The sequence below is a fragment of the Cnephaeus nilssonii genome (assembly GCF_951640355.1).
Source record: "Cnephaeus nilssonii genome assembly, chromosome: 4".
Lineage (NCBI taxonomy): Eukaryota > Metazoa > Chordata > Mammalia > Chiroptera > Vespertilionidae > Cnephaeus > Cnephaeus nilssonii.
Genome location: NC_137075.1, coordinates 86998989 through 87025209, shown reverse-complemented (window position 1 = coordinate 87025209; position 26221 = coordinate 86998989). Strand labels below are relative to the sequence as shown.

The 26221-nt window shown below is 40.3% G+C and overlaps 1 protein-coding gene across 2 annotated transcripts; it reads left to right on the top strand.

The window, feature by feature from the left end:
- Positions 1-238: 238 nt before the first annotated feature.
- Positions 239-26221, top strand: ALDH6A1 (aldehyde dehydrogenase 6 family member A1). Of its 2 annotated transcripts, none has more exons than XM_079768409.1 (12): positions 239-353; positions 11505-11564; positions 12865-12939; positions 13104-13265; positions 13493-13571; positions 13993-14295; positions 16482-16603; positions 18204-18393; positions 18598-18779; positions 20461-20640; positions 20906-21004; positions 24059-26221. In XM_079768409.1, exons 1-12 carry the CDS (start codon positions 306-308, stop codon positions 24161-24163), a joined length of 1605 nt encoding a protein of 534 aa, XP_079624535.1. In that variant the 5' UTR covers positions 239-305; the 3' UTR covers positions 24164-26221. The 2 variants fall into 2 exon arrangements, with proteins under 2 accessions (XP_079624535.1, XP_079624536.1); XM_079768410.1 differs by lacking the exon at positions 239-353 and adding an exon at positions 8479-8510.

Here is a 26221-nt window from a genome sequence, read left to right as displayed (position 1 = left end):
GTGGCCAATCGGGGTTCCCCGTTAAGGGGCGTCTTCCCGGCGTGCTGAATGTGGAGCACCCAAGTGAGGGGCGTCTTCCCTACCTCCGCCAACAGAATTTGCTGAGGTGGGAGAGGGGGCGAGAGCGCTTTCACTTCTGACCAATCGCCTGTGCCCAAAACCGGGCATGGGGGGTGGAGTCAGGAGTTCGGGCGAGTGATTGGCTGGGGGAAATGGTCCTCTCCACCAATGAAGAGGTGCGGCAGGATGAAGGGCGAAGTCTGGCCGCTGCAGTTCTGTCACGGGGAGTAGAGGCACCGGGAACCATGGCGGCGGTAGTGGCGGCGGCGGCTGTGCGGGCTCGGATCCTGCAGGCGAGTGAGGGTGGCGCCGAGGGGTCGTGAAGCTAGGAATTGGGTCATTTCCGTCCACTCTCTGAGTCAACCCCATCCTGGCCGACCCTGCTGTTCCCACAAGACCTGTCCGGCCCTGTCCCACCCCCCCGCGCTCCAGGTCCGTCCTCGTAGGATCCAGCCCCGGACAATCGCTCCTGCCCCTCCCACCCTTTTCCTTTTGAGCCTCCCCTGGTGTGGCTCTTGGCCCGCTCTCCTCCTCCAGCCCTGCCCCACGTCTGCTGTCACACTCTCTTGCACTCACCTCTCCTTGGTCCTCTCACATTCTTTCCCCTTCACCTCTGTACCTGCCACCTCGCTCCCCCGAAACTCGCCTCTGGTCACCTTTTTTTTAGAGCTTTTTCACCTGCCCCGAGCGTCCAGATTGTTTCCTTCCCCCACCCTACTTCACTGTGTATAATCCGAGCTCCAGGGGGTGGGGAGGAGGAGGCACTGAGGGGCGAGGGTCAGTGGGTGAACTTTGAGTCTGCTTCTGGAAGTGTACACTAGGTTCCCCCCCCAAAGCAGCCCTTTGCTGTTTTCCCCAGCTGTGGCTGTTTGCTTTTCCATATCCCTGGGCTGTCCCCTTGCTGGCCAAGACTTGGTTAAACTTCTTCTCAGCAAAGTTACAGTGTTCACATTGGCAGTAAATAAGAACATATTTATGCTACTGTTTGTCCCAAGCACGTGCAAGGGACTAAACATCTCTGAAACAGGTGAGAGGAAACGGGAGCCAAGGAACACACGAAGTGTAAGTTCCAAGTTCCTGCTCCTGAGTCAGTTTTTAGTGGGCCAGGACACCCTCAGCATTGCCCATTTAGTGGGACTGGGGTGTGTGGGGAGAGGGGGCGGGGGGATTGGGTCCTAGGAAGCCAGCCTGAGAGGTGGTAGAGCTACAGGAACTCATGCCTGAGGCCTGTGACCTCCAACTCTCTTCATAGCCTTTCCCTTCTTGTTCATAGCTTAGCAAGGACTTAGAATATGAGGCAAGATTTACTGCAGACAACATTGCCCCCTCTTCCTCATTACCTCCAGCCTGGGGACTTGTTCCTTTATATTACTGGACTTTTACATAATATTGGTATTTACCACTTTTTAGTGAATTCTACTGCAGAAACTTAATCATTTTTAAGATTCTTAGCAGAGTCAGCAAAGGTTTATGTTTAAATATGCTATTTAATGGGGAAGTGTGGAGAATGGAGTGGAAGGGTTTGTCAGATGATCTAGCTTCACTTGTATATTTCTTACTGTGATTCAAGTTTTTTTTCTAGTATCCTTTTTCAGTAGTAGGAAAGCGAAATTTCCACCCTGTGTTTTCCAGTTCTCCTTGAAATCTTTTAACAAAATTTACTTTTTTCCTTTGCCTCCTTCCCTTCCCCTCAATCACAATGAATCATTAAGAAGAGATCCTTAGCCCTGGACAGCTGCTCAGTGATTAGAGCTTCAGCCCTGGGACTGAAGGGTTTCAAGTTCGATTCCCCGTCAAGGGCACATGCAGGAGGCAATCAGTCAACGTCTCTATCTATCTATCTATCTATCTATCTATCTATCTTCCCCCCTCCTCCCTCCTTTCCATTTTCTCTAGAAATCAATGGGAAAAATATCCATGGGTGAGGATTAAAAAAAAAGAGAGAAAGATTCTTAAGAAGGTACTATATTTTGTCTTTTGCATCAAGGTGAAGAACATCCCTCCCCATGTACTTTATTTTGGAAATACACTATTTTCTTAGTCATTTGGAGAAACTTCTGAGTTTAGAACAGAAATAGTAATCCTTAGCCTAATAGTAGTTACTGTAACATGAAACTTTGATAAAGAGCAGCCTAGATTCCGGCAGTCATGAACATTAGAGGACTATCACCCTAGCCAGTTTGGCTCAGTGGATAGAGCGTTGGCCTGTGGACTGAAGGGTCCCGGGTTGATTCCAGTCAAGGACATGTACCTCGGTTACAGGCTCCTCCCCAGCCAAGTCCTGGTCGGGGCTCATGCAAGAGGCAACCAGTCATTGTGTTTCTCTCACATCGATACTTCTCTCTGTCTTTCCCTCTCTTCCACTCCAAAAATCAATGGGAAAATAGCCTCAGGTGAGGATTAAAAAAAATTAGACGACTATCAAACTGACGTGTAAAAGAGAGAGTTCATGTTTTCAGTTATTTAAGTACATATTCAGCATAACATCTCTGTTATGGTTGTTAGTAAAATTTAGAACTTATGCTTCTTGTGGTATTATGATTCCCATTCAGAAAACCAGTCTTTAAGAGTCTCAGTGATTTGCCTCAGTGATGTGGTATAAAAAGCACAGCCTTAGCTGGGTGTCTCAGTTGGTTGCGGGTTCGATTCCAGTCAGGGCACAGAGCTAGGTTGTGGGTTCGATCCCCGGTCAGGGCCCATGCCAGAGGCAACTGATTGGTGTTTCTCTCCCTCATCCATGTTTTCCCTCTTTTTCTCAATTCATTCGTCTCTCTATAAAAAAAATCAATAAAAACATATCCTAAGTGAGGATTTTTTTTAAAAAGCATAGGCTTCACAATTATACTGAGATTCTATCCCAACTCCACCATTTCTAGTTTTTAAGAATTTGGGGGTTGGGGGGAGAATGTTTGTGAAGATTAATGAATATAACAGAGTAAGTTACCTGACACTTATGGCTGAAGTCATCCAAGGTTTCCTGACTAGTAACTAAATTCAGGACTTAAGTCTTGGCATCTTTTCCTGTGTCAGGCACTCTCCCCAGGCTTTGGGAAAGGAGAGGAAAATAAAATACTCACTGAAAGCTTCCCTATTGTAATGCAACAATAACTGCTAAATAATAGGAGTGCACAGAGTACTACAGGAACATATGGAAAGAGCCCCAAACTCAACCTGTGCAGTTCAGGAAAAGCTTCCAAAATGAGTTGGCTCTGGGCTTGAGTCTTGCAAGACTAGCAGGCCTTTAGCCAAGGGGAGAAGGGAGTTCCTGGTAAAGCAAATATCAAGTACAAAATACTTAGAGAACAAGAAATTTGGTGTGACTGGACTTAGGGTAGTTTCTTCAGCAACAGTGCTAATGATTGTTTCTCAGGAAATAAAGAAACTATAGGAGATCTAACCTGTCAAAAACTATGTGATATTTTTTGTGTGTGTGTGGTTTTTTTTTAATATATTTTTATTGAGTTCAGAGAGGAAGGGAGAGGGAGAGAGAGACAGAAACATCAAGGATGAGAGAGAATCGTCGATTGGCTGCCTCCCGCACGTCCCCCCACCCTCACCCCCCGGGACCGAGCCCTCAACCCAAGCATATGCCCCTGATCGGAATCAAACCCAGGATCCTTCAGTCCGCAGGCCAATGCTTTATCCACTGAGCCAAACCAGCCAGGGCTATGTGATAGTTTTATTATACCAAATGCAATGCCTTTTATGCCTTCTTCACAGCAGGGAGTCTGTGTGCAAGAGAAAAAAAATAAAACTAAGTAACCTAGAATGCTCAGGTTGGCTGATTCATGCATTTTCTGCCCTATAAGAGAGTATACATGAAACAAAATTAGTATCAAGCGTTTGCTTGGTGTATACTCATTCTTTCATTATGCAAAATATTACTGAGTGCTCATTCCAGAACAGTGCAAGGGGCAGAGGACACAATCTAGTGATCTAAGGGGAGAGAGACTTAATAATTAAGATATTATTCCATAATACGACATGAGAAATAAAGAAATTCAGGTGTTTTATGAACTCTACAATTAGGTACTTAGCCTAGACCTGAGATTAAGACTCAAAAACTTCTAAGTAATGCCCGGGCCAGTATGGCTCAGTTGGTTGGCTGTCATCCCATGCATCGAAAAATTGCTGGTTCCACTCCTAATCAGGGCACATGCAGGTTCAATCCCCAGTAGCGGGCATGTCGGAGACAGCCAATCGACATTTCTCCCTCTCTCTCCCTGCCTCTCTCTCTAAAAATCAATAAAAACATTTAAAAAGAAAACTTCCAAGTCTGCTACTTCTCTCACTCTCAGGAGTTAACCTTGTTTCTTCTACTTCAGAGGAAACAGAAACCATAATGTGAGAACTTCCTCAACTTCCTACTAGCAAACCTACAAAACTGATCCAAAGTGATGGCTAAGTAGAGAAGAAAGTAGCAATGAGTCAAGCAAAGGGAATGAAGAAATTTCATGAAGAAGCAACAGCCTGTGCAAGAACAAAGAGAGCTCAAAACATGTTCCAAATGGCAGGAACAGAGCACAGAGGAACCTATAAAACTAGAGAAGTAAAGATACTATGTAGAGTCTTCTCAGCAACATCAAGATTATTCTTTATCCCAAGGGCAGTGGGAAGCCATTGGAGGGTTTTAAACAAAAGGGCGATCTAACCAATTTGTGTTTTAGAAAGACCCTCTGGCTATGGGATGGAAACTAGGTTTACAAGATTTAAGATTGAAATCCAGGTTAGAGACAGTGATGGTATGGGTGATGGCAGGAGGGGTAAAGGAAAAGGAGTGTATTCAAAGATTTCTGGGAGAACAGATTGCCTGGACTTAGTTTATTCACTGTGAAAAGAAAGGGAGGAGTTGGGATGACATTCAGGTTTCTGGTTGGGCAACTAGATGAATAGTAAGTAGTCCAATTCATTGCAAGGTGGGCTATAGGAAGCAGAAAGGTTGGTGGGAAGAAGATGAATTCTGCTTTTTCAACCTGTACCTAAATAACAAGTAGAGATAGAGCAAAGACAGTTATGTGGATATTACCTGAAGAGGAAGATTCTGGCTAGGAACTACAAATTTGGGCATCATCAGGATCTAAGTACTTAAGCCACAGGAGGTGATAAAATCACTCAAGGAGAGTAGGCAGAATGAGAAGAAAAGACGGCCTAAGACCCAATGCACAGTGGCCAGGCAGAGAAGAATGAACTAGCAAAGAAGGCAGAGATATAGCCCAAGAGAAAGAAGAGATACCAGGGTATCACAGAAGACAAGTGAAAGGGGTTCAGGAAAGAGGGTGTGATTACTATGTGTTATATAAAATTTCCTAGGGTTGAGAGAACAAAGAAAGGCTGACAATTCCTTTATTACATAAAGTTTATAAAGGGAACTTATATCTGAGGCTCCTATTGGGTGACTGGAAGATGGTAAGGATATCCTTTGTGCCATGTGGCAGGCACTAAAGCAAGCATGTCAAATTTGCAGCCCACAATGAATATTTTTGCAGCCCAGCCAATATAGCGGTATGTAAGAAATGTTTTAATAAAAATTTGTAACTTAATTTTACAATATCCTGTTATACATAATTATTAATAACAAACTACAACGTTCGCTAATGACTGATTACTATAATCGTGTTGCATTCCTTTCCCTTACACATCTTACCCACAGGCACACCATTTCTCTCCACTAATACTAGCAGCGAACATTTTAGCAGCCAATTGCCATGTCATTAGTCTTGCACTGATTTGTTTGATGTGTGCAACAGGAAATATTTTGCTTTTGGAGAACAAGAAAAATAGGTTTATTTGCATTACACTTATTTGTGCAGTTATTCAGTGTCTGGTAAGTTAATGTTCAAGAAAAAATATTAATTTTTATCTAAATGTTCTATTTTATGATAATGATTACCAATTTATATCAGTCCTTTGTATTCAGCATGTCTCTATCAAAGTAAACCTACATTTCTATTAAAATTGAAGCTTTACAGAGACCCAACAGCTGACTAGAGGAACGCAAGAATCAAGTCAAAGATTTGAATTATAAAGAAGCAAAAAACACTCAACCGGAAAAGCAAAAAGAAAAAAGAATCCAAAAAGTTGTAGTGTAAGAAGCCTCTGGGATAACTTCAAGCATACCAACATCAGAATTATGGAGGTCCCAGAAGAAGAGAGAGAGCAAGATACTGAAAACCTATTTGAAGAAATAATGACCGAAAACTTCCCCCACCTGGCGAAAGAAATAGACTTACAAGTCCAGGAAGCACACAGAACCCCAAACAAAAGGAATCCAAAGAGGACCACACCAAGACACATCATCATTAAAATGCCAAGAGCAAAAGACAAAGAGAGAATATTAATAGCAGCAAGAAAAAAACAGTTAGTTACCTACAAGGGAGCACCCATACGATTGTCAGCTGATTTCTCAACAGAAACTATGCAGGCCAGAAGGGAGTGGCAAGAAATATTTCAAGTGATGAATAGCAAGAATCTACAACCAAGATTACTCTACCCAGCAAAGCTATCTTTCAGAATTGAAGGTCAGATAAAGAGCTTCACAGATAAGAAAAAGCAAAAGGAATTCATCACCACCAAACCAGTATTATATGAAATGCTGAAAGGTATTCTTTAAGAAGAGAAAGAAGAAAAAAATAAAGATAAAAATTATGAACAACAAATACATATCTATCAACAAGTGAACCCAAAAATCAAGTGAATTAAAAATCTGAGGAACAGAATAAACTGGTGAATATAATAGAATCAGGGGCATAGAAAGGGAGTGTACTGATAATTCTCAGGGGGAAAGGGATATGGGGGGTGCAGGAAGAGACTGGACAAAAATTGTACACCTATGGATGAGGACAATGGCGGGGAGGTAAGGGCAGAGGGTGGGGTGGGAACCAGGTGGAGGGGAGCTATGGGGGTGGAAAGGAGAAACTATTGTAATAATCTGAACAATAAAGATTTATTAAATTTAAAAAAAGAAAAAAATTGAAGCTTTTGTTTTTTTGCAGCTGATATAAACTTAAACCTTGTTTATTTGGCCCGTGTTAGCCTTTGAGTTTGACATGCTTGCACTAAAGGGTTCTATAGGACAGTGCTGGATGAATGGAGTACTGGGGCATGCGCTACCCCAGATAAGGGGAAAGGTTTTGCGTGCTTAATTGGGATGGGGGTAATGGCCTATTCCAGGAACCAGCATGCTTGGGGCCTAGGGAAGGAGTCATTTAGATAGTCCCTGAGGGGATATTGGGGAAGCAATCTTTGTTCTGGCCAGGATCTAGTTAGCAGGGCCCCATAGCTGTCACATCATGGCATAGTCTCCTTCACACCATGTCACCTTTGCTAAGAGGTCAAGTATGATAGAGTCCATGGGATGTAGGAAGTTACTGGTGTTCAATCATGAAAGTTGGAATAGATTGAAGAGTTAGTAGGAGATGAGGAAATAAAGGTAATTAGTATAGAGCAGCAGTGCCCAACAGGTGGTCCTCGGACCACTGGTGGTCCATGAGGTCCGAAAGGTTGGCGACATCTGGTATAGAGAACCCTTGCTATTGGTTGGAGAGAGGTTTTTAAGATACAGGAAAGAAAGGATAATTGATGGAAATGTAAGAGCCAGCAGGAGCCCAGGCCGGGTGGCTCAGCTGGTTGGGCGTCATCCTGTGCACCAAAAGGTTGCTGGTTCAATTCCCTGTCGGGGCACATGCCTGGGTTTCAGGTTCAAGCCCCACTAGGGAGCGAACAGGAGGCTGCTGATCAATATTTTGAACTCACATCAATGTTTCTTTCTCTCCCTCTCCCTTCCTCTCTCTCGAAAAATCCATAAAAATATTTTTGTTTTGTTTTGTTGTTGTTAATCCTCACCCAAGGATATTTTTCCATTCATTTTTAGAGACAGTGGAAAGGAGGGGGAGAGACAGAGAGAAACATTGATGTGAGAGAGACACATTGATTGGTTGCCTTCCACATGCATCCCGACCAGGGCCAAGTATCAAGCCTACAACTGGTACGTGCCCTTGACCAGAATCAAACCCAGACCCTTCAGTCTGTACGCTGATGCTCTGTCTACTGAGCCAAACCGACTAGGGCAATACAAATATTTATTTTTTAAAAAGAGGCAGCAGGAAAGGTTGGCTTCAGAACACAGGTGCATGGATTAGCCTTAGACTGGAGAACAGACACCACTTCAGTCAGTCCACAGATATTGATTGTGCACCTCTGTCTCCCAGTCACTTTGTCCTCACAGAGCTTGCTAGCTACCTTCTCCATTAGAAGAGGGAGGAAGGAAAAAAGATGGGTATAATTGCAGGTCAGTTTTGTAGATTTGCTAGTAGGAAATTCTCATCTCATGGTTTCTGTTTCCTCTGAAATTTAGGAAAGCAAAGTCAGCTCCTGAGAGTAAGAGAGGAAGTAGCAGAGTTGGAAGTTTTAAGAGAATTGATAAGTTTTTAAATAGCAAGCAGTGAGAACAAGTAAGTATTTTAATAATAAAATAATGACATTTATTGAACACCAACTATTTTTCATATCTGTACAATCTTGATCACAGTAACTCTGTAAAGCAACCGGTACATGCCTTGATCGGAATGGAACCCAGGACCCTCTTATCCACTGAGCCAAACCAGTTAGGGCAATACAGATATTTTTAAAGCAGGTAAACAAGCCTACCCTAATGGAACTTACAATCTTTTGGGTAACAAGTAATTAGGCAGTTACAACAGAGACAAATAAACCTGATAGGGGAAGTATTGGCTGCTATGGGAGTACAAAAAGAGGAACACCTAAACTAATCTGAGGTGGGGGGAGTCCAGCCCAATGCACCTTTTTTTTTTTCAATAGATATTTATTGAACACCTACTATTTATCACATTGGTATTGGGGACATGGCTATAAATAAGACATGGTGGGCTCCAGGAGAGTATTGGTGGTTTGAAATAGCTTTTGTGAGGAATGGAGGAATAGGCATTTGTGAGGAAAGCAGAATAGGCATTTGGAAGGTTTGTCTGCTGGTCCAAAGGACCCTTTCTTCTGGACTGGACAGTGCTGCAGATGAACTAATTCTTACACTTCATGCAGCTCTAACCCTTTGGTTAACATGTTCTCTATCCAGACAAGATAATAGATTATTATATTCCAGTCCCAGGTATTTCATATTGCTCACTTTGATTAGACTTTAATATTTATTAAATCAACTTCCATAACATATATGTATATAAACTATTTATTTAGAGCAAGCATGTCAAACTCAAAAGCTAACCTGGGCCGAATAAATAAGGTTTAAGTTTATGGATGTGGGCCGCAAAAAAATAAAGCTTTAATTTTCATAGAAACGTAGGTTTATTTCTATAGAGACATGCTGAATACAAAGGGCTGATATAAATTGGTAATCATTAACATAAAATAATAGAACATTTTAATAAAAATTATTATTTTTTCTTGAACATTAACCTACCAGACACTGAATAACTGCACAAATTACTAAGCGTAATGCAAATAAACCTATTTTTCTTGTTCTCCGAAAGCAAAATATTTCCTGTTGCACACACCAAATAAGTCAGTACAAGGCTAATGACATGGCAATCAGCTACTAAAATATTTGCTGCTAGTATTAGTGGAGAGAAATGGTGCATCTACACATAAGGCGCATAAGGGAAATGAATGCAACACGATTATAGTAATCAGTCATTAGCGAACGTTGTAGTTCCTTAACCCTTTGCACTCGCTTGCTTTTTTCTCGATTCCTTTATTCTAATGCTAACCGTGTCGAGTCACACTCGACATCCGAGTGCAAAAGGTTAATAATCATCTCTCTATATATAAAAGGCTAAGCTACTGGCTGATTGGGCCAGCACCTATGACGTGCACTGACCACCAGGGGGAAGACGCTCAATGCAGGAGCTGCTGAGCCACAGCAACTTTGCAGAGTGGCCTCTCCCACTCCAGGACTCCTCAGGGGATGTTGGACTGCTGGTTTTGGCCCAATCTCCACAGGCCAGGCCGAGGGACCCCACCTGCTGGAGGGACCTCACTCACTCCACAGATGCCCTTCCAGCCCTGTCGCTGACCCAGGTGCGGCTGGCCAGGGAGGGACCACAGGAGGTTGGCTCCAGGGCGTGTCCAGCCTGTCTTGCCCAGTCCCACCCCGCCGGCCACCTTCTAATTAATTTACTTGCAGTGTGCACTAATCCAAGCACCGGGCCTCTAGTTACATATAACAGGATATTATAAAAATTAAATTATAAAATTTTATTAAAATGTTTCTTATATACCATTATATTGGCTGGGTCACAAAAATATTTGTTGTGGGCCGCGAGTTTGACATGCTTGATTTAGAGAATTATTTTATTGTAACTGATCCCCCTCCCAGTATTCTAATCATAATCTCTAAGGTACATGTGGCATTTTTAAAAATAGCTTTATTGAAATAAAGTTGACATAAACTGTATATATTTAAAGTGTACAATTTGATAAGTTTTAATATTTGTATACACCTATGAAAACATCATCACAATCAAGATAATGATTATATCCATATCCCTGAAAGTTACCCTCTACCCTCTGCTCTCCACCTCCCACATCATCTTTAGGTAACCACTGGATGTGCTTTCTGACACCACAGATTAGTTTGAATTTTCTAGTTTTATATAAATGAGTCATCCAATATGTACTCTTTTTTATGTATGAATTCTTTTACTCAATATAATTACTATAATTATTCATGTTGTTTCATTCTTTTGTATTGCTGGTTAGTAGTCCAATGTATGGATATACCACATTAGTTCCTCTATTCACCCATCCAATGGTAGACATTTGGTATATTTCTAAGTTTTGGGCTGTTATAAATAAAGCTGCTCTGAACATTTGTGTTTAAGTATTTGTATGGGCATATTATACTTATATTTGATACTTTGTTATATACTGTCTTACATTCAACACTTATTGTGTTGGACACCATGGTAAGTGTTTTCATATTGTTAGATTTATGGTGACTACATTTTCCAGGCCAAAAATTAGGAAAATATGGACTAATGAAAGAAAAAATATTTTTAATTGATTTTAGAGAGAGGAAGGGAAATAGAAAGAGACAGACATCGATGTGCAAAATAAACATCAATTGGTTGCCTGCCATAGGCACCCCCACCAGGGATTGAACTCGCCACCTAGGTATGTGCCCAGGGACAATGCTCAACCGACTGAGCAACCTGGGTGGGCAAAAATTATTTTTTAAAATCAGTACTGTCCAGAAATTGAGGACACAATCATTATAGCTTCTTGTTTTCTCAACTTGCTGTATCTCAGTCTCATGTCTTCTCAAAGATTATATGACCCTTGAGAACAACCAACATCAAATCCTTTTTCATATATCCATACTAGTAGTATAATATTAAACATATAGTATCCATTCACTACATTTTAAATAATTTTCTGCTCTCATTTATAAAAATAATCATTCTTTTACCTAACAGGTTTCTTCCAAGGTGAATTCCACTTGGTATTCAGCATCCTCCTTCTCTTCTTCTTCAGCGGTGAGTTTATTTGGCATGAAAAGTTGACTTCTGAGAAGGAATTCAGTATAATTTTGGGGTATAAAATTATACTGAATTTATATTCTCAAAATTTATCTTCTTTATGTAACTGTGATCAGTGTATGTGAAACTTTCTGTCTTGGTTTTCTTATTTAATATTTCTATTATGTTAATATTTTAATGGCTGTGTTATATTCCATTAAGTATACATAACCTGAATTATCTCATATTTTCCCCATATAACATTTAGATTGCTTCAGTTTTTTAATATTGTTTTACAAACATTTATTTACAGTTTGTTTTTACTTCTTTTAGATTATTTCTCTTCTGAAATAAGATAACTGTTAAAAGATACAAACATTTTCATGGCTTCTAGAAGTTTAGTTGATCCTACCAGGTGATTTGTACTTCTTGACAACCTTTAGAGTTGTTTTTACAGACCTTGTGTCTGTCAGCCATATGTCGTACCTAAAATCTAATAAATAGGACTGGGGCTCAAAATCCTTTCTATATAAAGCGTGCACACACTGTAGCACAATTGCTCTTCACCTTTTTTGGTCCACAGACACTTATAAAAATTTAACAAAAGTAAGCTTCTCAGAAAAAAAAAATCACAGATAAAAACATTTTAAAAATATTTTGATCATAGCTCTAGCTGGTTTGGCTCAGTGGATAGAGGTCGGCCTGCGGACCAAAGGGTCCTGGGTTCAAGTCCAGTCAAAGGTACTTACCTTGGTTGCAGGCTCCTCCCCAGCCCAGGCACCTCCCAGCCCTGGTCAGGGAGCATGCAGGAGGCAGCCAATCGATGTGTTTTTCTTACACCAATGTTTCTTTCAGTCTTTCCCTCTTCCACTCTCTCTAAATGATCAATGGAAAAATATCCTTGGGTGAGGATTAAAAATATACATATATTTTGATCATAAAGGTAAGACATTATCATACTAATGTAACAGAACATCAGCTGGACCAAGAAGTCACAATAGCTAATCTTTGTTAACACAAAGTCTGCTGCTTTTTTAGTGTAAGCTTTACAGTGACATGTGTTTACACATGAAGTTCCACTGTGTGATTGATTGGCGGGGAATTTCCCATTTTCAGAGAGGTCACAGTTTTCAGAGACTCTGCCACATCTTAAACACTATAAACAAGTTTATTGTGTATCGCTTTGCAAGTGGCAACATTTCTAGAGAGCAGTAGATTCCTTATCAAGCCAAATTCCTTCCTCTTTGTGATAGAGAAAAAAGTAAAACAATTAACTAATACAGTATTTTGTGTGTATGTGTTATTGTTGTTTTTCCAGACAACTGTAAAGCTCTTCATTGATGGGAAATTTGTTGAATCCAAAAGTGACAAATGGATCGACATCCACAACCCAGTAAGCAAAGCTGCTTAAACTGACTAGCCTAGAATTCTGAGAACATGGTGGGAAAGTGGGGACCTGGGTGTCTATCGTGAAGCACATAGTGTTGCCTTCGTAGCCATGAAAAATGAAGAAGGCGAGGCAGGGGCAAAGGATGATGTGCTGCTTTTTCCCATCAGGCCACCAATGAGGTCATTGGTCGGGTCCCTCAGGCCACCAAGGCTGAAATGGATGCAGCTGTTGCCTCCTGCAAACGTTCTTTTCCCGCATGGGCAGACACTTCAGTATTAAGCCGTCAGCAGGTTCTGCTTCGCTATCAACAACTTATTAAAGAAAACTTGGTAAGAAATCTGAATGACACCGTTTTCCAAACTGTTGTCTACAGCAGACGTGTCACACCCACAGAGGCCCTTTTAGCTGCACTCTCTCACTGTACAGTCCAGAGAGACGTAGATCATGGTTCTCTTTCTCATATTACTTCTCCCCAGTTTTGTCTTTCCTTTGCTACCTGAGAACTAAAAGGAGACACATCCTTGCATTGGTTTCTATTTGTGTGTTTTCTCTCTAGAAAGAAATTGCCAGGTTAATCACTCTGGAACAAGGGAAGACCCTAGCTGATGCTGAAGGAGATGTGTTTCGAGGCCTTCGTAAGCTGGGTGTCCCTCATGGGGAGCTTCAGGGACATTTGGGAAAGGAGCAAAGGAAAATGGGAGGCAAAGATCCCTTAATGAGGGATTGCTTCTTCCTTTATGTTGATTTTGTTATCCCATGTTTTTTAATACTTGTGGAAAATGGCAATACTTTTCAGCAATCTATGCAATTGGTTTACTTCATTTTTTGTTTTACTCAACTGATCTTCCAGTAGGTATGTACATTTCACTGTCTTTTTCCCATTTAGAGAATCTCATTTTGCACAAGCCCTTCTCTCATGGAAGGTCAAGTCAGTGTTTCTTTCCTCTGTCATTGGCCTGAGCCACTCCCTGCCCTCAGGGCTTATTGGAGCATGACAAAGACAAGTAGTGTACCGTGTGGACAGCTGCTGGCCTGACTGCTTCTTCTCTGTTGCAGAGGTGGTTGAGCATGCCTGTAGTGTGACATCCCTCCTGCTGGGAGAGACCATGCCATCCATCACCAAAGACATGGACCTTTATTCCTACCGTCTGCCTCTGGGGGTGTGTGCAGGCATTGCTCCATTCAATTTTCCTGCCATGATCCCCCTTTGGATGTTCCCCATGGCCATGGTGTGTGGAAATACCTTCCTAATGAAACCATCAGAGCGAGTCCCTGGAGCAACTATGCTTCTTGCTAAGTTGCTCCAGGACTCTGGTGCCCCTGATGGAACACTGAACATCATCCATGGACAACATGAAGGTAACTGCCTTTCAGTACATGGCACTTAATCTGGCTTCCCAAATACCAAGGTGTTGAGTGGTAATGGGTGTTCTAGAATGAGGAACCTAGGGATGAAGGGATTTACTAAGTTATCTCCATGTTTGAAGGTAATATTTGTTAACTATTTTGCTGTCTGTGTGCTAACTAGGGAGTAGCAGTGCTTCTTGCTCTACAAAATACATTGGGACAAAGAAATATGGATTAGGGCAAGACACAGATAAGATTAAAGAAAAAGTTTTCACTTTCATATTGAGATAATTTATGAGGATTTTTAATTCAGAGATTCACTTTACAGACCTCAGAGAGACTAAAGGCCTTCTAATTCATATAATAATAGCTACTACTTAAAAAGTGCTTCTGTGGCCAAAACCAGTTTGGCTCAGTGGATAGAGCATCGGTCTGCGGGCTGAAAGGTCCCAGGTTCGATTCTGGTCAAGGGCATGTACGTTGGTTGCGGGCACATCCCCGGTGGGGGGTGTGCAGAAGGCAGCTGGTCGATGTTTCTAGCTCTCTATCCCTCTCCCTTCCTCTCTGTAAAAAAATCAATAAAATATTTTTTTTTAAAAAAAAGAAAAAACAAAAAAAGAAAAAAAAGTGCTTCTGTGTTTCAGGCACTGTTCCTAGTATCTTTCATAGATTATTTCATTTAATCTTTGTAAGAACCCATTTAGATAGATGCTATTTTTCCATTTTACAGATAAGGAAATTGAGGCATAATGAAATTAAGTAATTTGCCCAAAGTCACACTGCTAAAACCTATCAGAGCCAAGATGTATATATCCAGGAAGGCTGAACCTGGTTTTTACTTTTAAATATAACGATGTTTTGGTCAACAACAGACTGCATATTACAACAGTGGTCCAAAAAGATTATAGAGTTGAAAAATTCATATCACCTAGTGACATTGTAGTCATGGTAACATTGTAATACAATGCATTACTCACATGTTTGTGGTGATGCTGGTATAGAAAAATACAGCATATGCAATGATGTACAATACATACTACTTAATAATGATAATGACTATATAACTGATTTGTGTACTTACTCTGCTATTCTCTTTGGTATTTTATTTTTTTTTATATATATATATTTTATTGATTTTTCACAGAGAGGAAGGGAGAGGGATAGAGAGCTAGAAACATCGATGAGAGAGAGACATCGACCAGCTGCCTCCTGCACACCCCCCACTGGGGGATGTGCCCACAACCAATGTACATGCCCTTGACCGGAATCGAACCTGGGACCTTCCAGTCCACAGACCGACGCTCTATCCACTGAGCCAAACCGGTTTCGGCTCTCTTTGGTATTTTAGAGTGTACTCTTTCTACTTAAAAGTTTGCTGTAAAATAGTATGTCGTATTATGCTGGCAGCAGCCTTATACATCTCACGTTTACTGCACCTGTTGATTGCATCATTTTCTCGTGCTTAATTTAATCTCATATTTTTTATACAGAAGCATACTGTACAGGTTTGTAGCCTATGAACAACAGGCACTTGTTCATAGGCTTGGGTGATGTCGATAGGTTGTGGATGTCGATCCATTTGTCACTTTTGGATTCAACAAATTTCCCATCTGGGTTTGTGTAAGTGCACTCTATGATGTTTGCGCAATGACACAATTACTTAATGATGAACTTCTCAGAATGTTTCTCTCGTCGTTAAGCAGCACATGAGTGTACTGTGCTATATTGTCTCTCACATAAGGCACAACAGTATCTGAGAGTTCTGATATGTAGTAACAGTTGAAGAAATATCATATTCTTAAAGAACAGAAGTGTTGAGTATTGAAGGGCTGTTATTTTGGAGAATTTAGAAGTGTGTTTGAGCCCAAACTGAGGACAATGCCAGGAAGCAAGATCTCAGATGCTCTGAAGGGCTGTTATTTTCAAGAAAAATAGGAGTTGTAGGTTTCAGAGTTAGAAGTGGAAATTCTGGAATAGCAAATGAGAAAAATAATGAAAGGGAAAATGCTAAATAGACTTTATAGTTTAAAGAATTAAGAGGACAAAGTAAGAGAGAACTTCAAAATGGGAATCCAGCATTGAAACACAAAAGTATGAAAATTTCTCCCTCATAGCAGTGGGGAAAGGGGAAATTTGTTATGTTGAGAAACCTATAGCCATTTGTTCCTTTATGGTGATCATTTATTTTCCTCTTAAAGCTGTGAACTTTATTTGTGATCATCCGGATATCAAAGCAATCAGCTTTGTGGGATCCAACCAGGCAGGAGAGTACATCTTCGAGAGAGGGTCAAGACATGGCAAGAGAGTTCAAGCCAATATGGTGACTTCTTATTCCTTCTTTCTTTCAAACTTTGTTATATGTATTAAATTTACCTAGAAACAGCCCTGCAGCAGAGGGGCCTCTCCTCCCACTCTAACGCCAATGGTATGGAGGAAGAAACAGGGCCAGAACCAGATGTTTCCTTATTCCCATTTCATCCTGAATAGCTTTCCTTTAATGATGAATATTGTGATGAGGTTTATTCTAAGTGACTTTAATTACCTTTTTAAAATATATAAAATGCATATATTTTATTGATTTCAGAGAAGAAGGGAGAGGGAGAGAGAGATAGAAGCATCATTGGTGAGAGAGAATCATAGATCGGCTGCCTCCTGCACACCTCCCACTGGAGATTGAGCCCACAACCCGGGCATGTGCCCTGACCGGGAATCGAACCCTAACCTCCTGGTTCGTAGGTCGATGGTCAACCACACTGAGCCACACTGGCTGAGCAACTTTAATTACCTTTTATCTTATACAACAAATTTGGGTGCCCAGGGGCGCATTTTTCCCTGAAAATGTTATTCATATTCTTTGGGCTTTAGCAGTAACAGCCGAATTCTGGTTCTGGCCCTGTTTCTTCCTTCATACCATGCCTTTCTAGCCCTTTTACCTTTTCCTTCTTTTAAGGCGTATCCTAACTACTAATGTCCAAATATCTTCTTCCCTAAGAGTTCAGACTATTTAAGGCACTGAGAAGAGCCCCATATCCCTATACGAGATGTGTGGTTTACTTGATTGCATAGTTTTGCTGTTCTCTTACTAGTTCCTTGTCAAATACTTGATACTAAATATAAAGTCCAATTGCTACTTTCTCACTCTTTGACTAATGTTGCTTAAAGAATAGCCACTGAGCACAGGTTTGGAAACTTCATGATATGCCTACTTACTTATTTTCATGGCCGAGTGTATTTTGGCCAGTTTGACTTAAGTTCCTCCCAGTTCACAGTATAACGTGTGTAATGGGATAAAATTAAGTAGCTGGCATGGTATTTATCCATGTAATCAATTATAATTATATTTGAAAACATATGTGTGGAAATGACCAGATGGTATCCTTCATAGAAGTTCATGAGGCTGTGTATCTAGAAGCAAGCCAGTCTGGGGAACCTCTTTCTAGAACTGTTTATCAGGAGAGGGCTACCTCCTATTTTGCTTCATCTGGCTACTGGCATTCTTACTGGTAGTTGTTTACACTGCTATTCATGTAACTGGAAACCTCAAAAGACAACAAATTCTTTCCTATCTGACAGGAAAGAGAAAGTAGTTCTCATTGGTTCCTGGATGCAGTGTTAGCCTGTCAGTTTGACTTAAATGTGATGATTAGGGTTGTTCTTCTTTTTTAAAAAAAATCTAAATAAACATGTATCAGCTTATCAACTGAAAAAGTGTGGGAGGGGGGAGTAATCTGGAGACTTGCTCAATGTTACCAAGACTTTAGCAATATCAAAATAATAAATCTATCCTCAAAGCGACAAAGGATAAATTCTCTAGTCCTTACCTTAAATTTTTATTTGAAATCTCATATTATTTATTATATGATTTTTAGCATAATTTTATTTTGTCAAGGAAGATTCGTGTGCTTTCTGTATTTCCTTAGGGAGCCAAGAACCATGGGGTAGTCATGCCAGATGCCAATAAGGAAAATACACTTAACCAGCTGGTTGGGGCAGCATTTGGAGCTGCTGGTCAGCGCTGCATGGCTCTTTCAACAGCGATCCTTGTGGGAGAAGCTAAGAAGTGGCTGCCAGAGCTGGTGGAGCGTGCCAAAAACCTGAGAGTCAACGCAGGTAATCGGTTATCTGCCTCGTTCCTTTAGACTTTGCATCTGTGGCACCAAGCTCTTGGTTTTAACATTGGCTTTGGCCAATGGGAGCAATCATATCAGTTTTTACCATTGCCTCTCTTTATACTGAACCTGTTTGGATTAATCTTTAGTTGGCAGTCATAAATTATGTTAATGAAGACCTTAAACACTTCTGTGTTGTTTATAGGAGACCAGCCTGGAGCTGATCTTGGCCCTCTGATCACGCCTCAGGCCAAAGAGCGAGTCTGTAATCTGATTGATAGTGGAACAAAGGAGGGAGCCTCCATCCTTCTTGATGGTCGAAACATTAAAGTCAAAGGCTATGAAAATGGCAACTTTGTTGGACCAACCATCATCTCAAATGTCAAGGTAAACAACTCTGGATTATTTGTTTCCCATATATGGTAGCTGAAGGTACTTTAGAGGCTATGGAAGCTCATCCCTCTAATTTATAAATAAAGTACATTTAATGACTAGAGACTTTATTTCATGCCAGAATTATTCAGTTATTTTATCTAGAGTCTGAATAAACCTCCCTTCTCACTCCTAATCTCTTTCTACTCTACTGGTAGTCCGAAAACTTTCCATAAAGGGCTGGATAGTAAATATTTTTGGCTTTGCAGGGATATGCAATGTCTGTCACAACTACTCAACTCTTGACATATTAGTATGAAAGCAACCATTAACATTGTATAGCTGTGTTCTAGTAAAATTTTATTTATGGATAATGAAATTTTAATTTCAAATAATTTTGTATGTCATGATTGATTTTTTCAACCGTTTAAAAAATATAGAGCCATGGCTGGTGTGCTAAGTGGTTAGAGCATCAGCCTGAGCACCGAAGGGTCATGGGTTCAATTCCCAGTCCTGCAGGTACCTGGGTTGCAGGTCCATCCCCAGCCCGGGTCGGATACATGCAGGAGGCAACCAATCAATGTGTCTCTCTCACATCAATGTTTCTCTCTCTCACTCTCCCCCCCTCCCTCCTTTCCACGCTCTCTCTAAAAATGAATGGAAAAATATCCTTGGGTGAGGATTAATAATAACAACAACAAAAATTATTCTTAGCTTGTTGGCTGTACAAAAACAGGCAGCTCGCCATATTTGGCCCAATGGCCATATTTTGTCAATCCCTATCTTATACTTGTTACTTATTTGTTTAATGTTAAATTTTTTCCCATTCCTTCTTACTCCAAGCTTATAGCTATTGCAGCTATATCAGCCACCAATATTTATTGAGTACTTTGTGCCCTAAATTTAGCTGCATCTTTACCAGAAAGTGACAAAAGGAAGATAATTTTTATTATCAAATAAAAATGTTTATTTATCAAAACTCTACATGTTTTTCAGCTAAAATTAATGCCAAGTTGAGGTTAGGAGGCTTTTTTTGAAATATATATGTCCCCACAAATCCTACTATAATCCTGAATAATTAAGTTGAATGTAAGTGTAGTAGAAATTATGAAATCTCTTGCCAAAGAACCATGGAAGAAAATATCCACTTATAAACAATAAACACAGCTGACTAGCTACAGTGGTAAAGAATGTTTTGAATGTTTAATGTGACCTGATATCAAAATATAAATGTGCAGACTCATTTGGGAAACAAAGGAATGAATGAGAATGGATTGTTTATGTTATAGAAAACTTAGCACAGGGTTTCTTTAAACAGAAAGAAATCTCCTGTGGTATTTTAAATATATATTTGATTTACTTAAAAAATGAATGTTCATGTAAGTTTTCAGTAACATAATAATTGTATGAACAGGTTATACAAGTATAAAAGAGGAAGCTAGTGATGGGTCATGGGACCTAAAAATACAATGCTTAAAGGAAAGGATTGTAATTGTACTTAATGGGAATTAGAAGTTATTGATAAGATTGGTAGCTTGGAAGACGGAACACAGCAAGAAAGCACTTTAAAAAAAATAAGTGCTTTAAGATGAAAAGCAATTACTAACATGAAAGCTGTCTATGTAAACAGTGCGCTCTAAATTAACAAATAAGCATAAAATACTGACTTCTTTTCTGGATGCATCACTCCTGGCAGCCAAATATGACTTGTTATAAAGAGGAGATTTTTGGTCCAGTTCTTGTGGTTCTGGAGACAGATACTTTGGATGAAGCCATCAAGATTGTAAATGATAACCCATATGGAAATGGAACTGCCATCTTCACCACCAATGGAGCCACTGCTAGGAAATATTCCCACTTGGTGGATGTTGGACAGGTTTGTGAAAAGAATTTTTAGGAGATTCTTATAGCCACTTACTGTTTCCTAGGGAGGTGGTAAAGAGTGATCAGTTGCTACCGCTCTGATCTCCCACAATACCTCATTTTCTTCCTCAGGAATAAAAGTTCAGTGAGATGGATATAGGGTGGAAGGTGGGTATTTAAACTTGGTCTCTCTAATGCCACACATTTATGCTTCTAAATGGAGAGTTACTTTGTTTGAGTCGTTTTCTTAATATCTGACGTGGATTTGTTCTACTTAGGTGGGTGTGAATGTCCCCATTCCAGTGCCTTTACCAATGTTCTCATTCACTGGCTCTCGATCTTCCTTCAGGGGAGACACCAATTTCTATGGCAAACAGGTAACAAAGTTTTTTTAAATGTCTTTTCCTCTAAGAAACTTTTACATATTCAGGAACAAGGATTCTGCAAGGAAGGGTCTGCCAGCAGCCTCTGTGAGGTCATATATTGTTCATCACTGCTTGTCAGTAGGTCCCCTACAAAAGATTTGAAAGAGAACAAAGTTTTAGGGGAAAAGCATAAGGAAGTCCAAGCCTTTATACTAGTATATGCCCTTTCCTCTGCCTCCTCATTTTCATCTAACTCTTAATCACCTGTCATGTCTCCATTTAAAGAATGGACTCCTCCAGAAAACCACTTGACTACCACCAGCCCTTTCCTCAGTGCTCAGTTGGATATGCCCTTATTGCTCCCACCACTCCACATATTTCTCCCTGTAATGGTTATTCACTTACAAAAAACTTCATTGAGCACCTTCTCTGTACTAAACACTATTCTAGGCACTATAAATACAGCACTGGGAAAAAAAAAAAAAGCAGATCTGAAACCAAATTGCCTGGGTTCAAACCCCAGCTTGGCCAGTTATCAACTGTGTGACCTTGGAGGATACCTTCTCTTTGCCTCAGGTTTCTTCATTTGTAAAATGAAAATAACAATACCTATATTTCATGAGGTTATGAGGATTAAGTTACCACTGTTATCACATTCTTCAGGAGTTGCATATTTCCTAAGGCAGAAACAGTCATGGCATATTCAAACAGCAGAAATGGGCTGGAGCACAGGGAGTGAATGAGTAAGACAGTGGGGTAAGAGATGAGGTTAGAGAGGTAGGCGGGGACAAGTCATGTAAGAATCTTTAAGCTATGTTAAGAAGCCCACATTACCCTTTAGTTATTTACTTATCTAGAGCACCTGGCACAAAGCAGGTGCCCAAACATGTGTTGAACAAATGGGTTAGTGGAAGTTCTTTATAGTCCTACAGAAATTCAGCCATTCTGGAATATTCAGTGATAAATTACTTTTTTTTTTTTCATACAGATCTCTCTTTTATAGGTTAATAAAAAATTAACAGTGGACTTACATAGAAGAATATGGCAGTGTGGCTAACTAGCTAAGAAAAAATTTGGTTATTTGGAGGCTTATTATACAGTTTGTGACAAAAATGACAGCTTTTATAAAACTAACCAGTATATACTATTAACAAAAATTTCTTAATAAGTTACTCTGTAAGTGAGGCTTCTTGGAGGAAAATACTAACCTCATATAGAGTTTGAAGTCTAAAATCCTCAGGTAATTAAATTGCTAATTTGCATTTTAAAATGAAAGTATCATCCTATATAATAGAAGGGTAATATGCAAATTGACCCTAACAGCGGACTGACCCGGAACGACAGGTCGCTATGACACACACTGACCACCAGGGGGAAGATGCTCAAAGCAGGAGCTGCCCCCTGGTGGTCAGTGCGCTCCCACAGGGGGAACTCTGCTCAGCCACAAGCTGGGCTGACAGCTGCGAGTGCAGCAGTAGTGGCAAGAGCCTCTCCCGCCTCTTCAACAGCACTAAGGATGTCCAACTGATGGCTTAGGCTCGCTCCCTAGGGACAAGCCATCAGTCGGACATCTCCCGAGGGCTCCCTGGCTGCCAGAGGGATGTCTGACTGCCAGCTTAGGCCCAATCACCTGGGGAGTAGGCCTAAGCCAGAAGGTGGACATCCCCCAACGGTACCCGGACTGCAAGAGGGCGCAGGCCAGGCTGAGGGAACCCCCTGAGTACACGAATTTTCGTGCACCGGGCCTCTAGTCTTATATAATAAAAGCCCAGCGATCGAATGGCAGAACGACCATAACAACCAGAACAACCACAGCCCATCGCCCTGGCTGGCCCCACCCCTGATCGGCCCCCATTAGGGTGGGCCGACTGGACCCCACTAGTGCACAAATTTGTGCATCAGGCCTCTAGTCTATATATAAATAAAATCCTAATATGCTAAGTGTCCGACTGATCGGTCGACCATTCAGTTGACCCTCGACCAGTTGCTATGACATGCACTGACCACCGAGGGCAGACACTCCAACCGGTAGGTTAGTTTGCTGCTGGGGTCCAGCCAATCGGGACTGGGCGGGTCGGGCTAGACATCCCCTGGAGCCAACCTCCTGCGGTCCCTCTCTGGCCTCTAAAATATTTCTTCTAATTAATTTCCTTTCAATGTGCATGAATTTGTGCACCAGGCCTCTACTTCTTACATAATATAAACTTTAGTTGTATCTTACATTGAAAGTATATAATAATCTCAAGTAGTTTTCAATATATTAACATGGCCCAGATTTTGTCAAGTAATTCTAGAAGAGTATTTCAATCAAACTAGTGTGTTTTTTCCAATAATATCTTTTTAGCTTTCTAGTAATTTGGTGTTAGATCTGTCTAGTCTATTCTCTTTTGTTCAAGACTGTACTTACAAAATAAACCATGTAGATATAAAGACTTAAATATGCTGAACTTTTTTGCCTTTTATGTTATTGATTATTTAGAAATGAATGTGTATATCAGACATTTTACTTTAGATTTATAAGATATTGTGGATTTTACTGCTTCAGTATAGCTGTTCATCACTGACAGTTGTCAGAAATGCCTAATATAGATTTCATTCTCTCATTCCTTTCTCTTCTTCATGGGAAGGAGAGATTTGTATGCCATTTCATTTTCCCCTCACACATTGCTGTGAGGTGAACATTATGTCACAGATAAGGCCCAAGGTTAAACAGCAGTCAACAAGGAGTAGAGGCAGGATTTGAGCCATGCCTCTAGACCTCAAAGCACATGGTATTCAGCTCTAGAAACAGAATGACCTACAAATTTAACAGATTACATTGGCCAGTTTCAGCATAATGATAACTAAGGTTTGACTGTTTACTATGTGCCAAGTATTATGCTAAATGTTTTAGAAAAACTTACATGAACAATATATTGGATTTTAGTTGTACCTATTCCTCAAGTAGGAGAGTGAATAGTACTTTGCAGCAACTTGTTCAAACGTTGATTAAAAGAGAAATCATGAAATCTCTCCCAAATATATGCTAATTCTCTCTTTCTCTATTTCTTCCTTTGTTCTCTTTAGGGCATCCAATTCTACACTCAGCTAAAGACCATCACTTCTCAGTGGAAAGAAGAAGATGCTACTCTTTCCTCACCTGCTGTGGTCATGCCTACCATGGGCCGTTAGAATGAGTTGTTCCAGACTCAGTCCATCCTGAGTCCTCTCCCTTTATTCTTAACTACCTTCATTTGCCAACTTTGCTCAGATCAGGTCCCTGAGAATGGAATACCTTGTAACTAAAATCTTTCTCAGAACCATGAGCCTCTGCACAGTTGCTATAGGGAGACTCCTGGTATAAATCTGAAGCCAGATTTTTACTTTTCATACTTCTCTTTTTGAGGTAACTGTTGTTAACTGTGAAATGTTTATCTGGAACGAGAGCTTAGAGCTGTTTTCTAAAAATTCTCATGACTTGAAGGGAGATTAGTGTTTGTAAAGAAGATCTTCCATAATTCACCCTTTGGTTGACCTTCAAACACAGCCCTACATAATTGCCAGTGGGTGATACCCCACTGCCAGGCTTTCCTGAGCCTCTCATCCCATACTACACAAGATATAGTCCATTTCTACTTATCCCAGAGTTGTGACAACTGTTTGATTCTTTTTGCTGAATGCCACTTTGTCCTAGTGATTCATGACCACTAAATTCTGTCATCACCTCTGTCCTGCTTCTTCAAATAATTTCTCAAGGATACCTCAGTATGCATTGGATAAATCGCCATTTTGTTGTGTGTGCCAAATGTTAAATTTTAGAGTTTGCTTCAACAATCATTAATTAACAATTCAGTTATTAACTCAAATGCCAATAGGTTTCTTGTCCGTTTGTTTCTAGGCCCTGATATCAAGGGGGGTTTGCCTTAAGCAAGTCTAGCCTGATTATATTTTTTAATAAAACAACCCTTAATATAGAATAACTGACTAGGGTCTAAGACATTTTAAAGCTTTTCATGGCATAAAGTAGTAAAAAAGAAATGCTTTGCCCTGCCTGATGCGGCTCAGTTTGTTGGAGCATCATCCTGTGCACCAAAAGGTGGTTGGTTTGATCCCTGGTCAGGGCACATATCCAGATTGTGGGTTTGATTGCTGGTTGGCATGTGTACAGGAGGTAGCCAAACAATGTTTCTTTCTCTCTTTTTCTTCCTTCCTCTCTCTCTCTCTCTCTCTCTCTCTCTCTCTCTCTCTCTCTCTCTCCCCCTCTCCCCCTCTCCCCCTCTCCCTCTCCCTCTCCCTCTCCCTCTCCCTGCCCCTTTCTTTCTTCAAAATCAATAAAACCATATTTGAAATTTAAAAAATTCTTTGACAGATTCTTTTGCTACCATTAATTCAACTTGTCTTTATGCTTTTTGTTTCTTTGATGTAGCTAAGCTTTAAGTCAAATAGATATTGATATGCTAATCAAAATAGCTTCTGCCTTTTTGTTCTACATCCAATTAAATCCTGTCTTTCTGATGCAGTTTTCACCCAGTGAACTAGGAGAAGGCTTCTGGCTCTGATAGCATAAGTAATCTCTGGTCCTTAGCCAGATGACATAGGTCATTTATTTTTCTATTTCTCTTTAGTCATATGGATAATGCTGACCTACTCCATAGGAGTTGCTCAGTGAATTAAGGATAGTGAAAAACCTTGAAAATGTTTGTGCACTCTACATAATTTAGGCTTATTACTACCACCTACTGATAGAATATCAAAATCTTCAGTCACTTAAGGCAGCGATTTTCAACCTTTTTCATTTCATGGTACACATAAACTAATTGCTAAGAATTTATTATATTTTTTGCCAAGTTGACAAAAAATTGGTATAATTTGGATTTATTTACAAAAAAAATAGTAATAGTAATTACCTACCCTTTTTGCTCCAAAATTACTTTTTTCAAAATCAGGTGTATATACTTGTAAATAAGGATTTTTGGTACCCAGAATTAATCAGATGCAACCTTATTATGCAACATGACCAATAAATGCAACTCTGTTATATGACCTATATATTAATGGTTCAAGACAGGGCATTCGCCTTTGAGACAGCATGGAGGGACCTGGAGAGTATTATGCTAAGTGAAATAAGCCAGTCAGAGAAAGACAAGTATCACATGATCTCACTCATGTGGAATCTAATGAACCAAATAAACTGATGAACAAATGGATCCAGAGACATAGAAGTGTAGAACAGACTGTGGAATCTCAGAG

Excerpts from the sequence above, each read along its gene's own strand:
- ALDH6A1 (XM_079768409.1), top strand. The coding sequence starts at position 306 with ATGGCGGCGGTAGTGGCGGCGGCGGCTGTGCGGGCTCGGATCCTGCAG. Across the intron at positions 11,565-12,864 it reads CCTTCTCTTCTTCTTCAGCG|ACAACTGTAAAGCTCTTCAT; the intron begins GTGAGTTTATTT and ends TTGTTTTTCCAG. Across the intron at positions 14,296-16,481 it reads CATCCATGGACAACATGAAG|CTGTGAACTTTATTTGTGAT; the intron begins GTAACTGCCTTT and ends TTCCTCTTAAAG.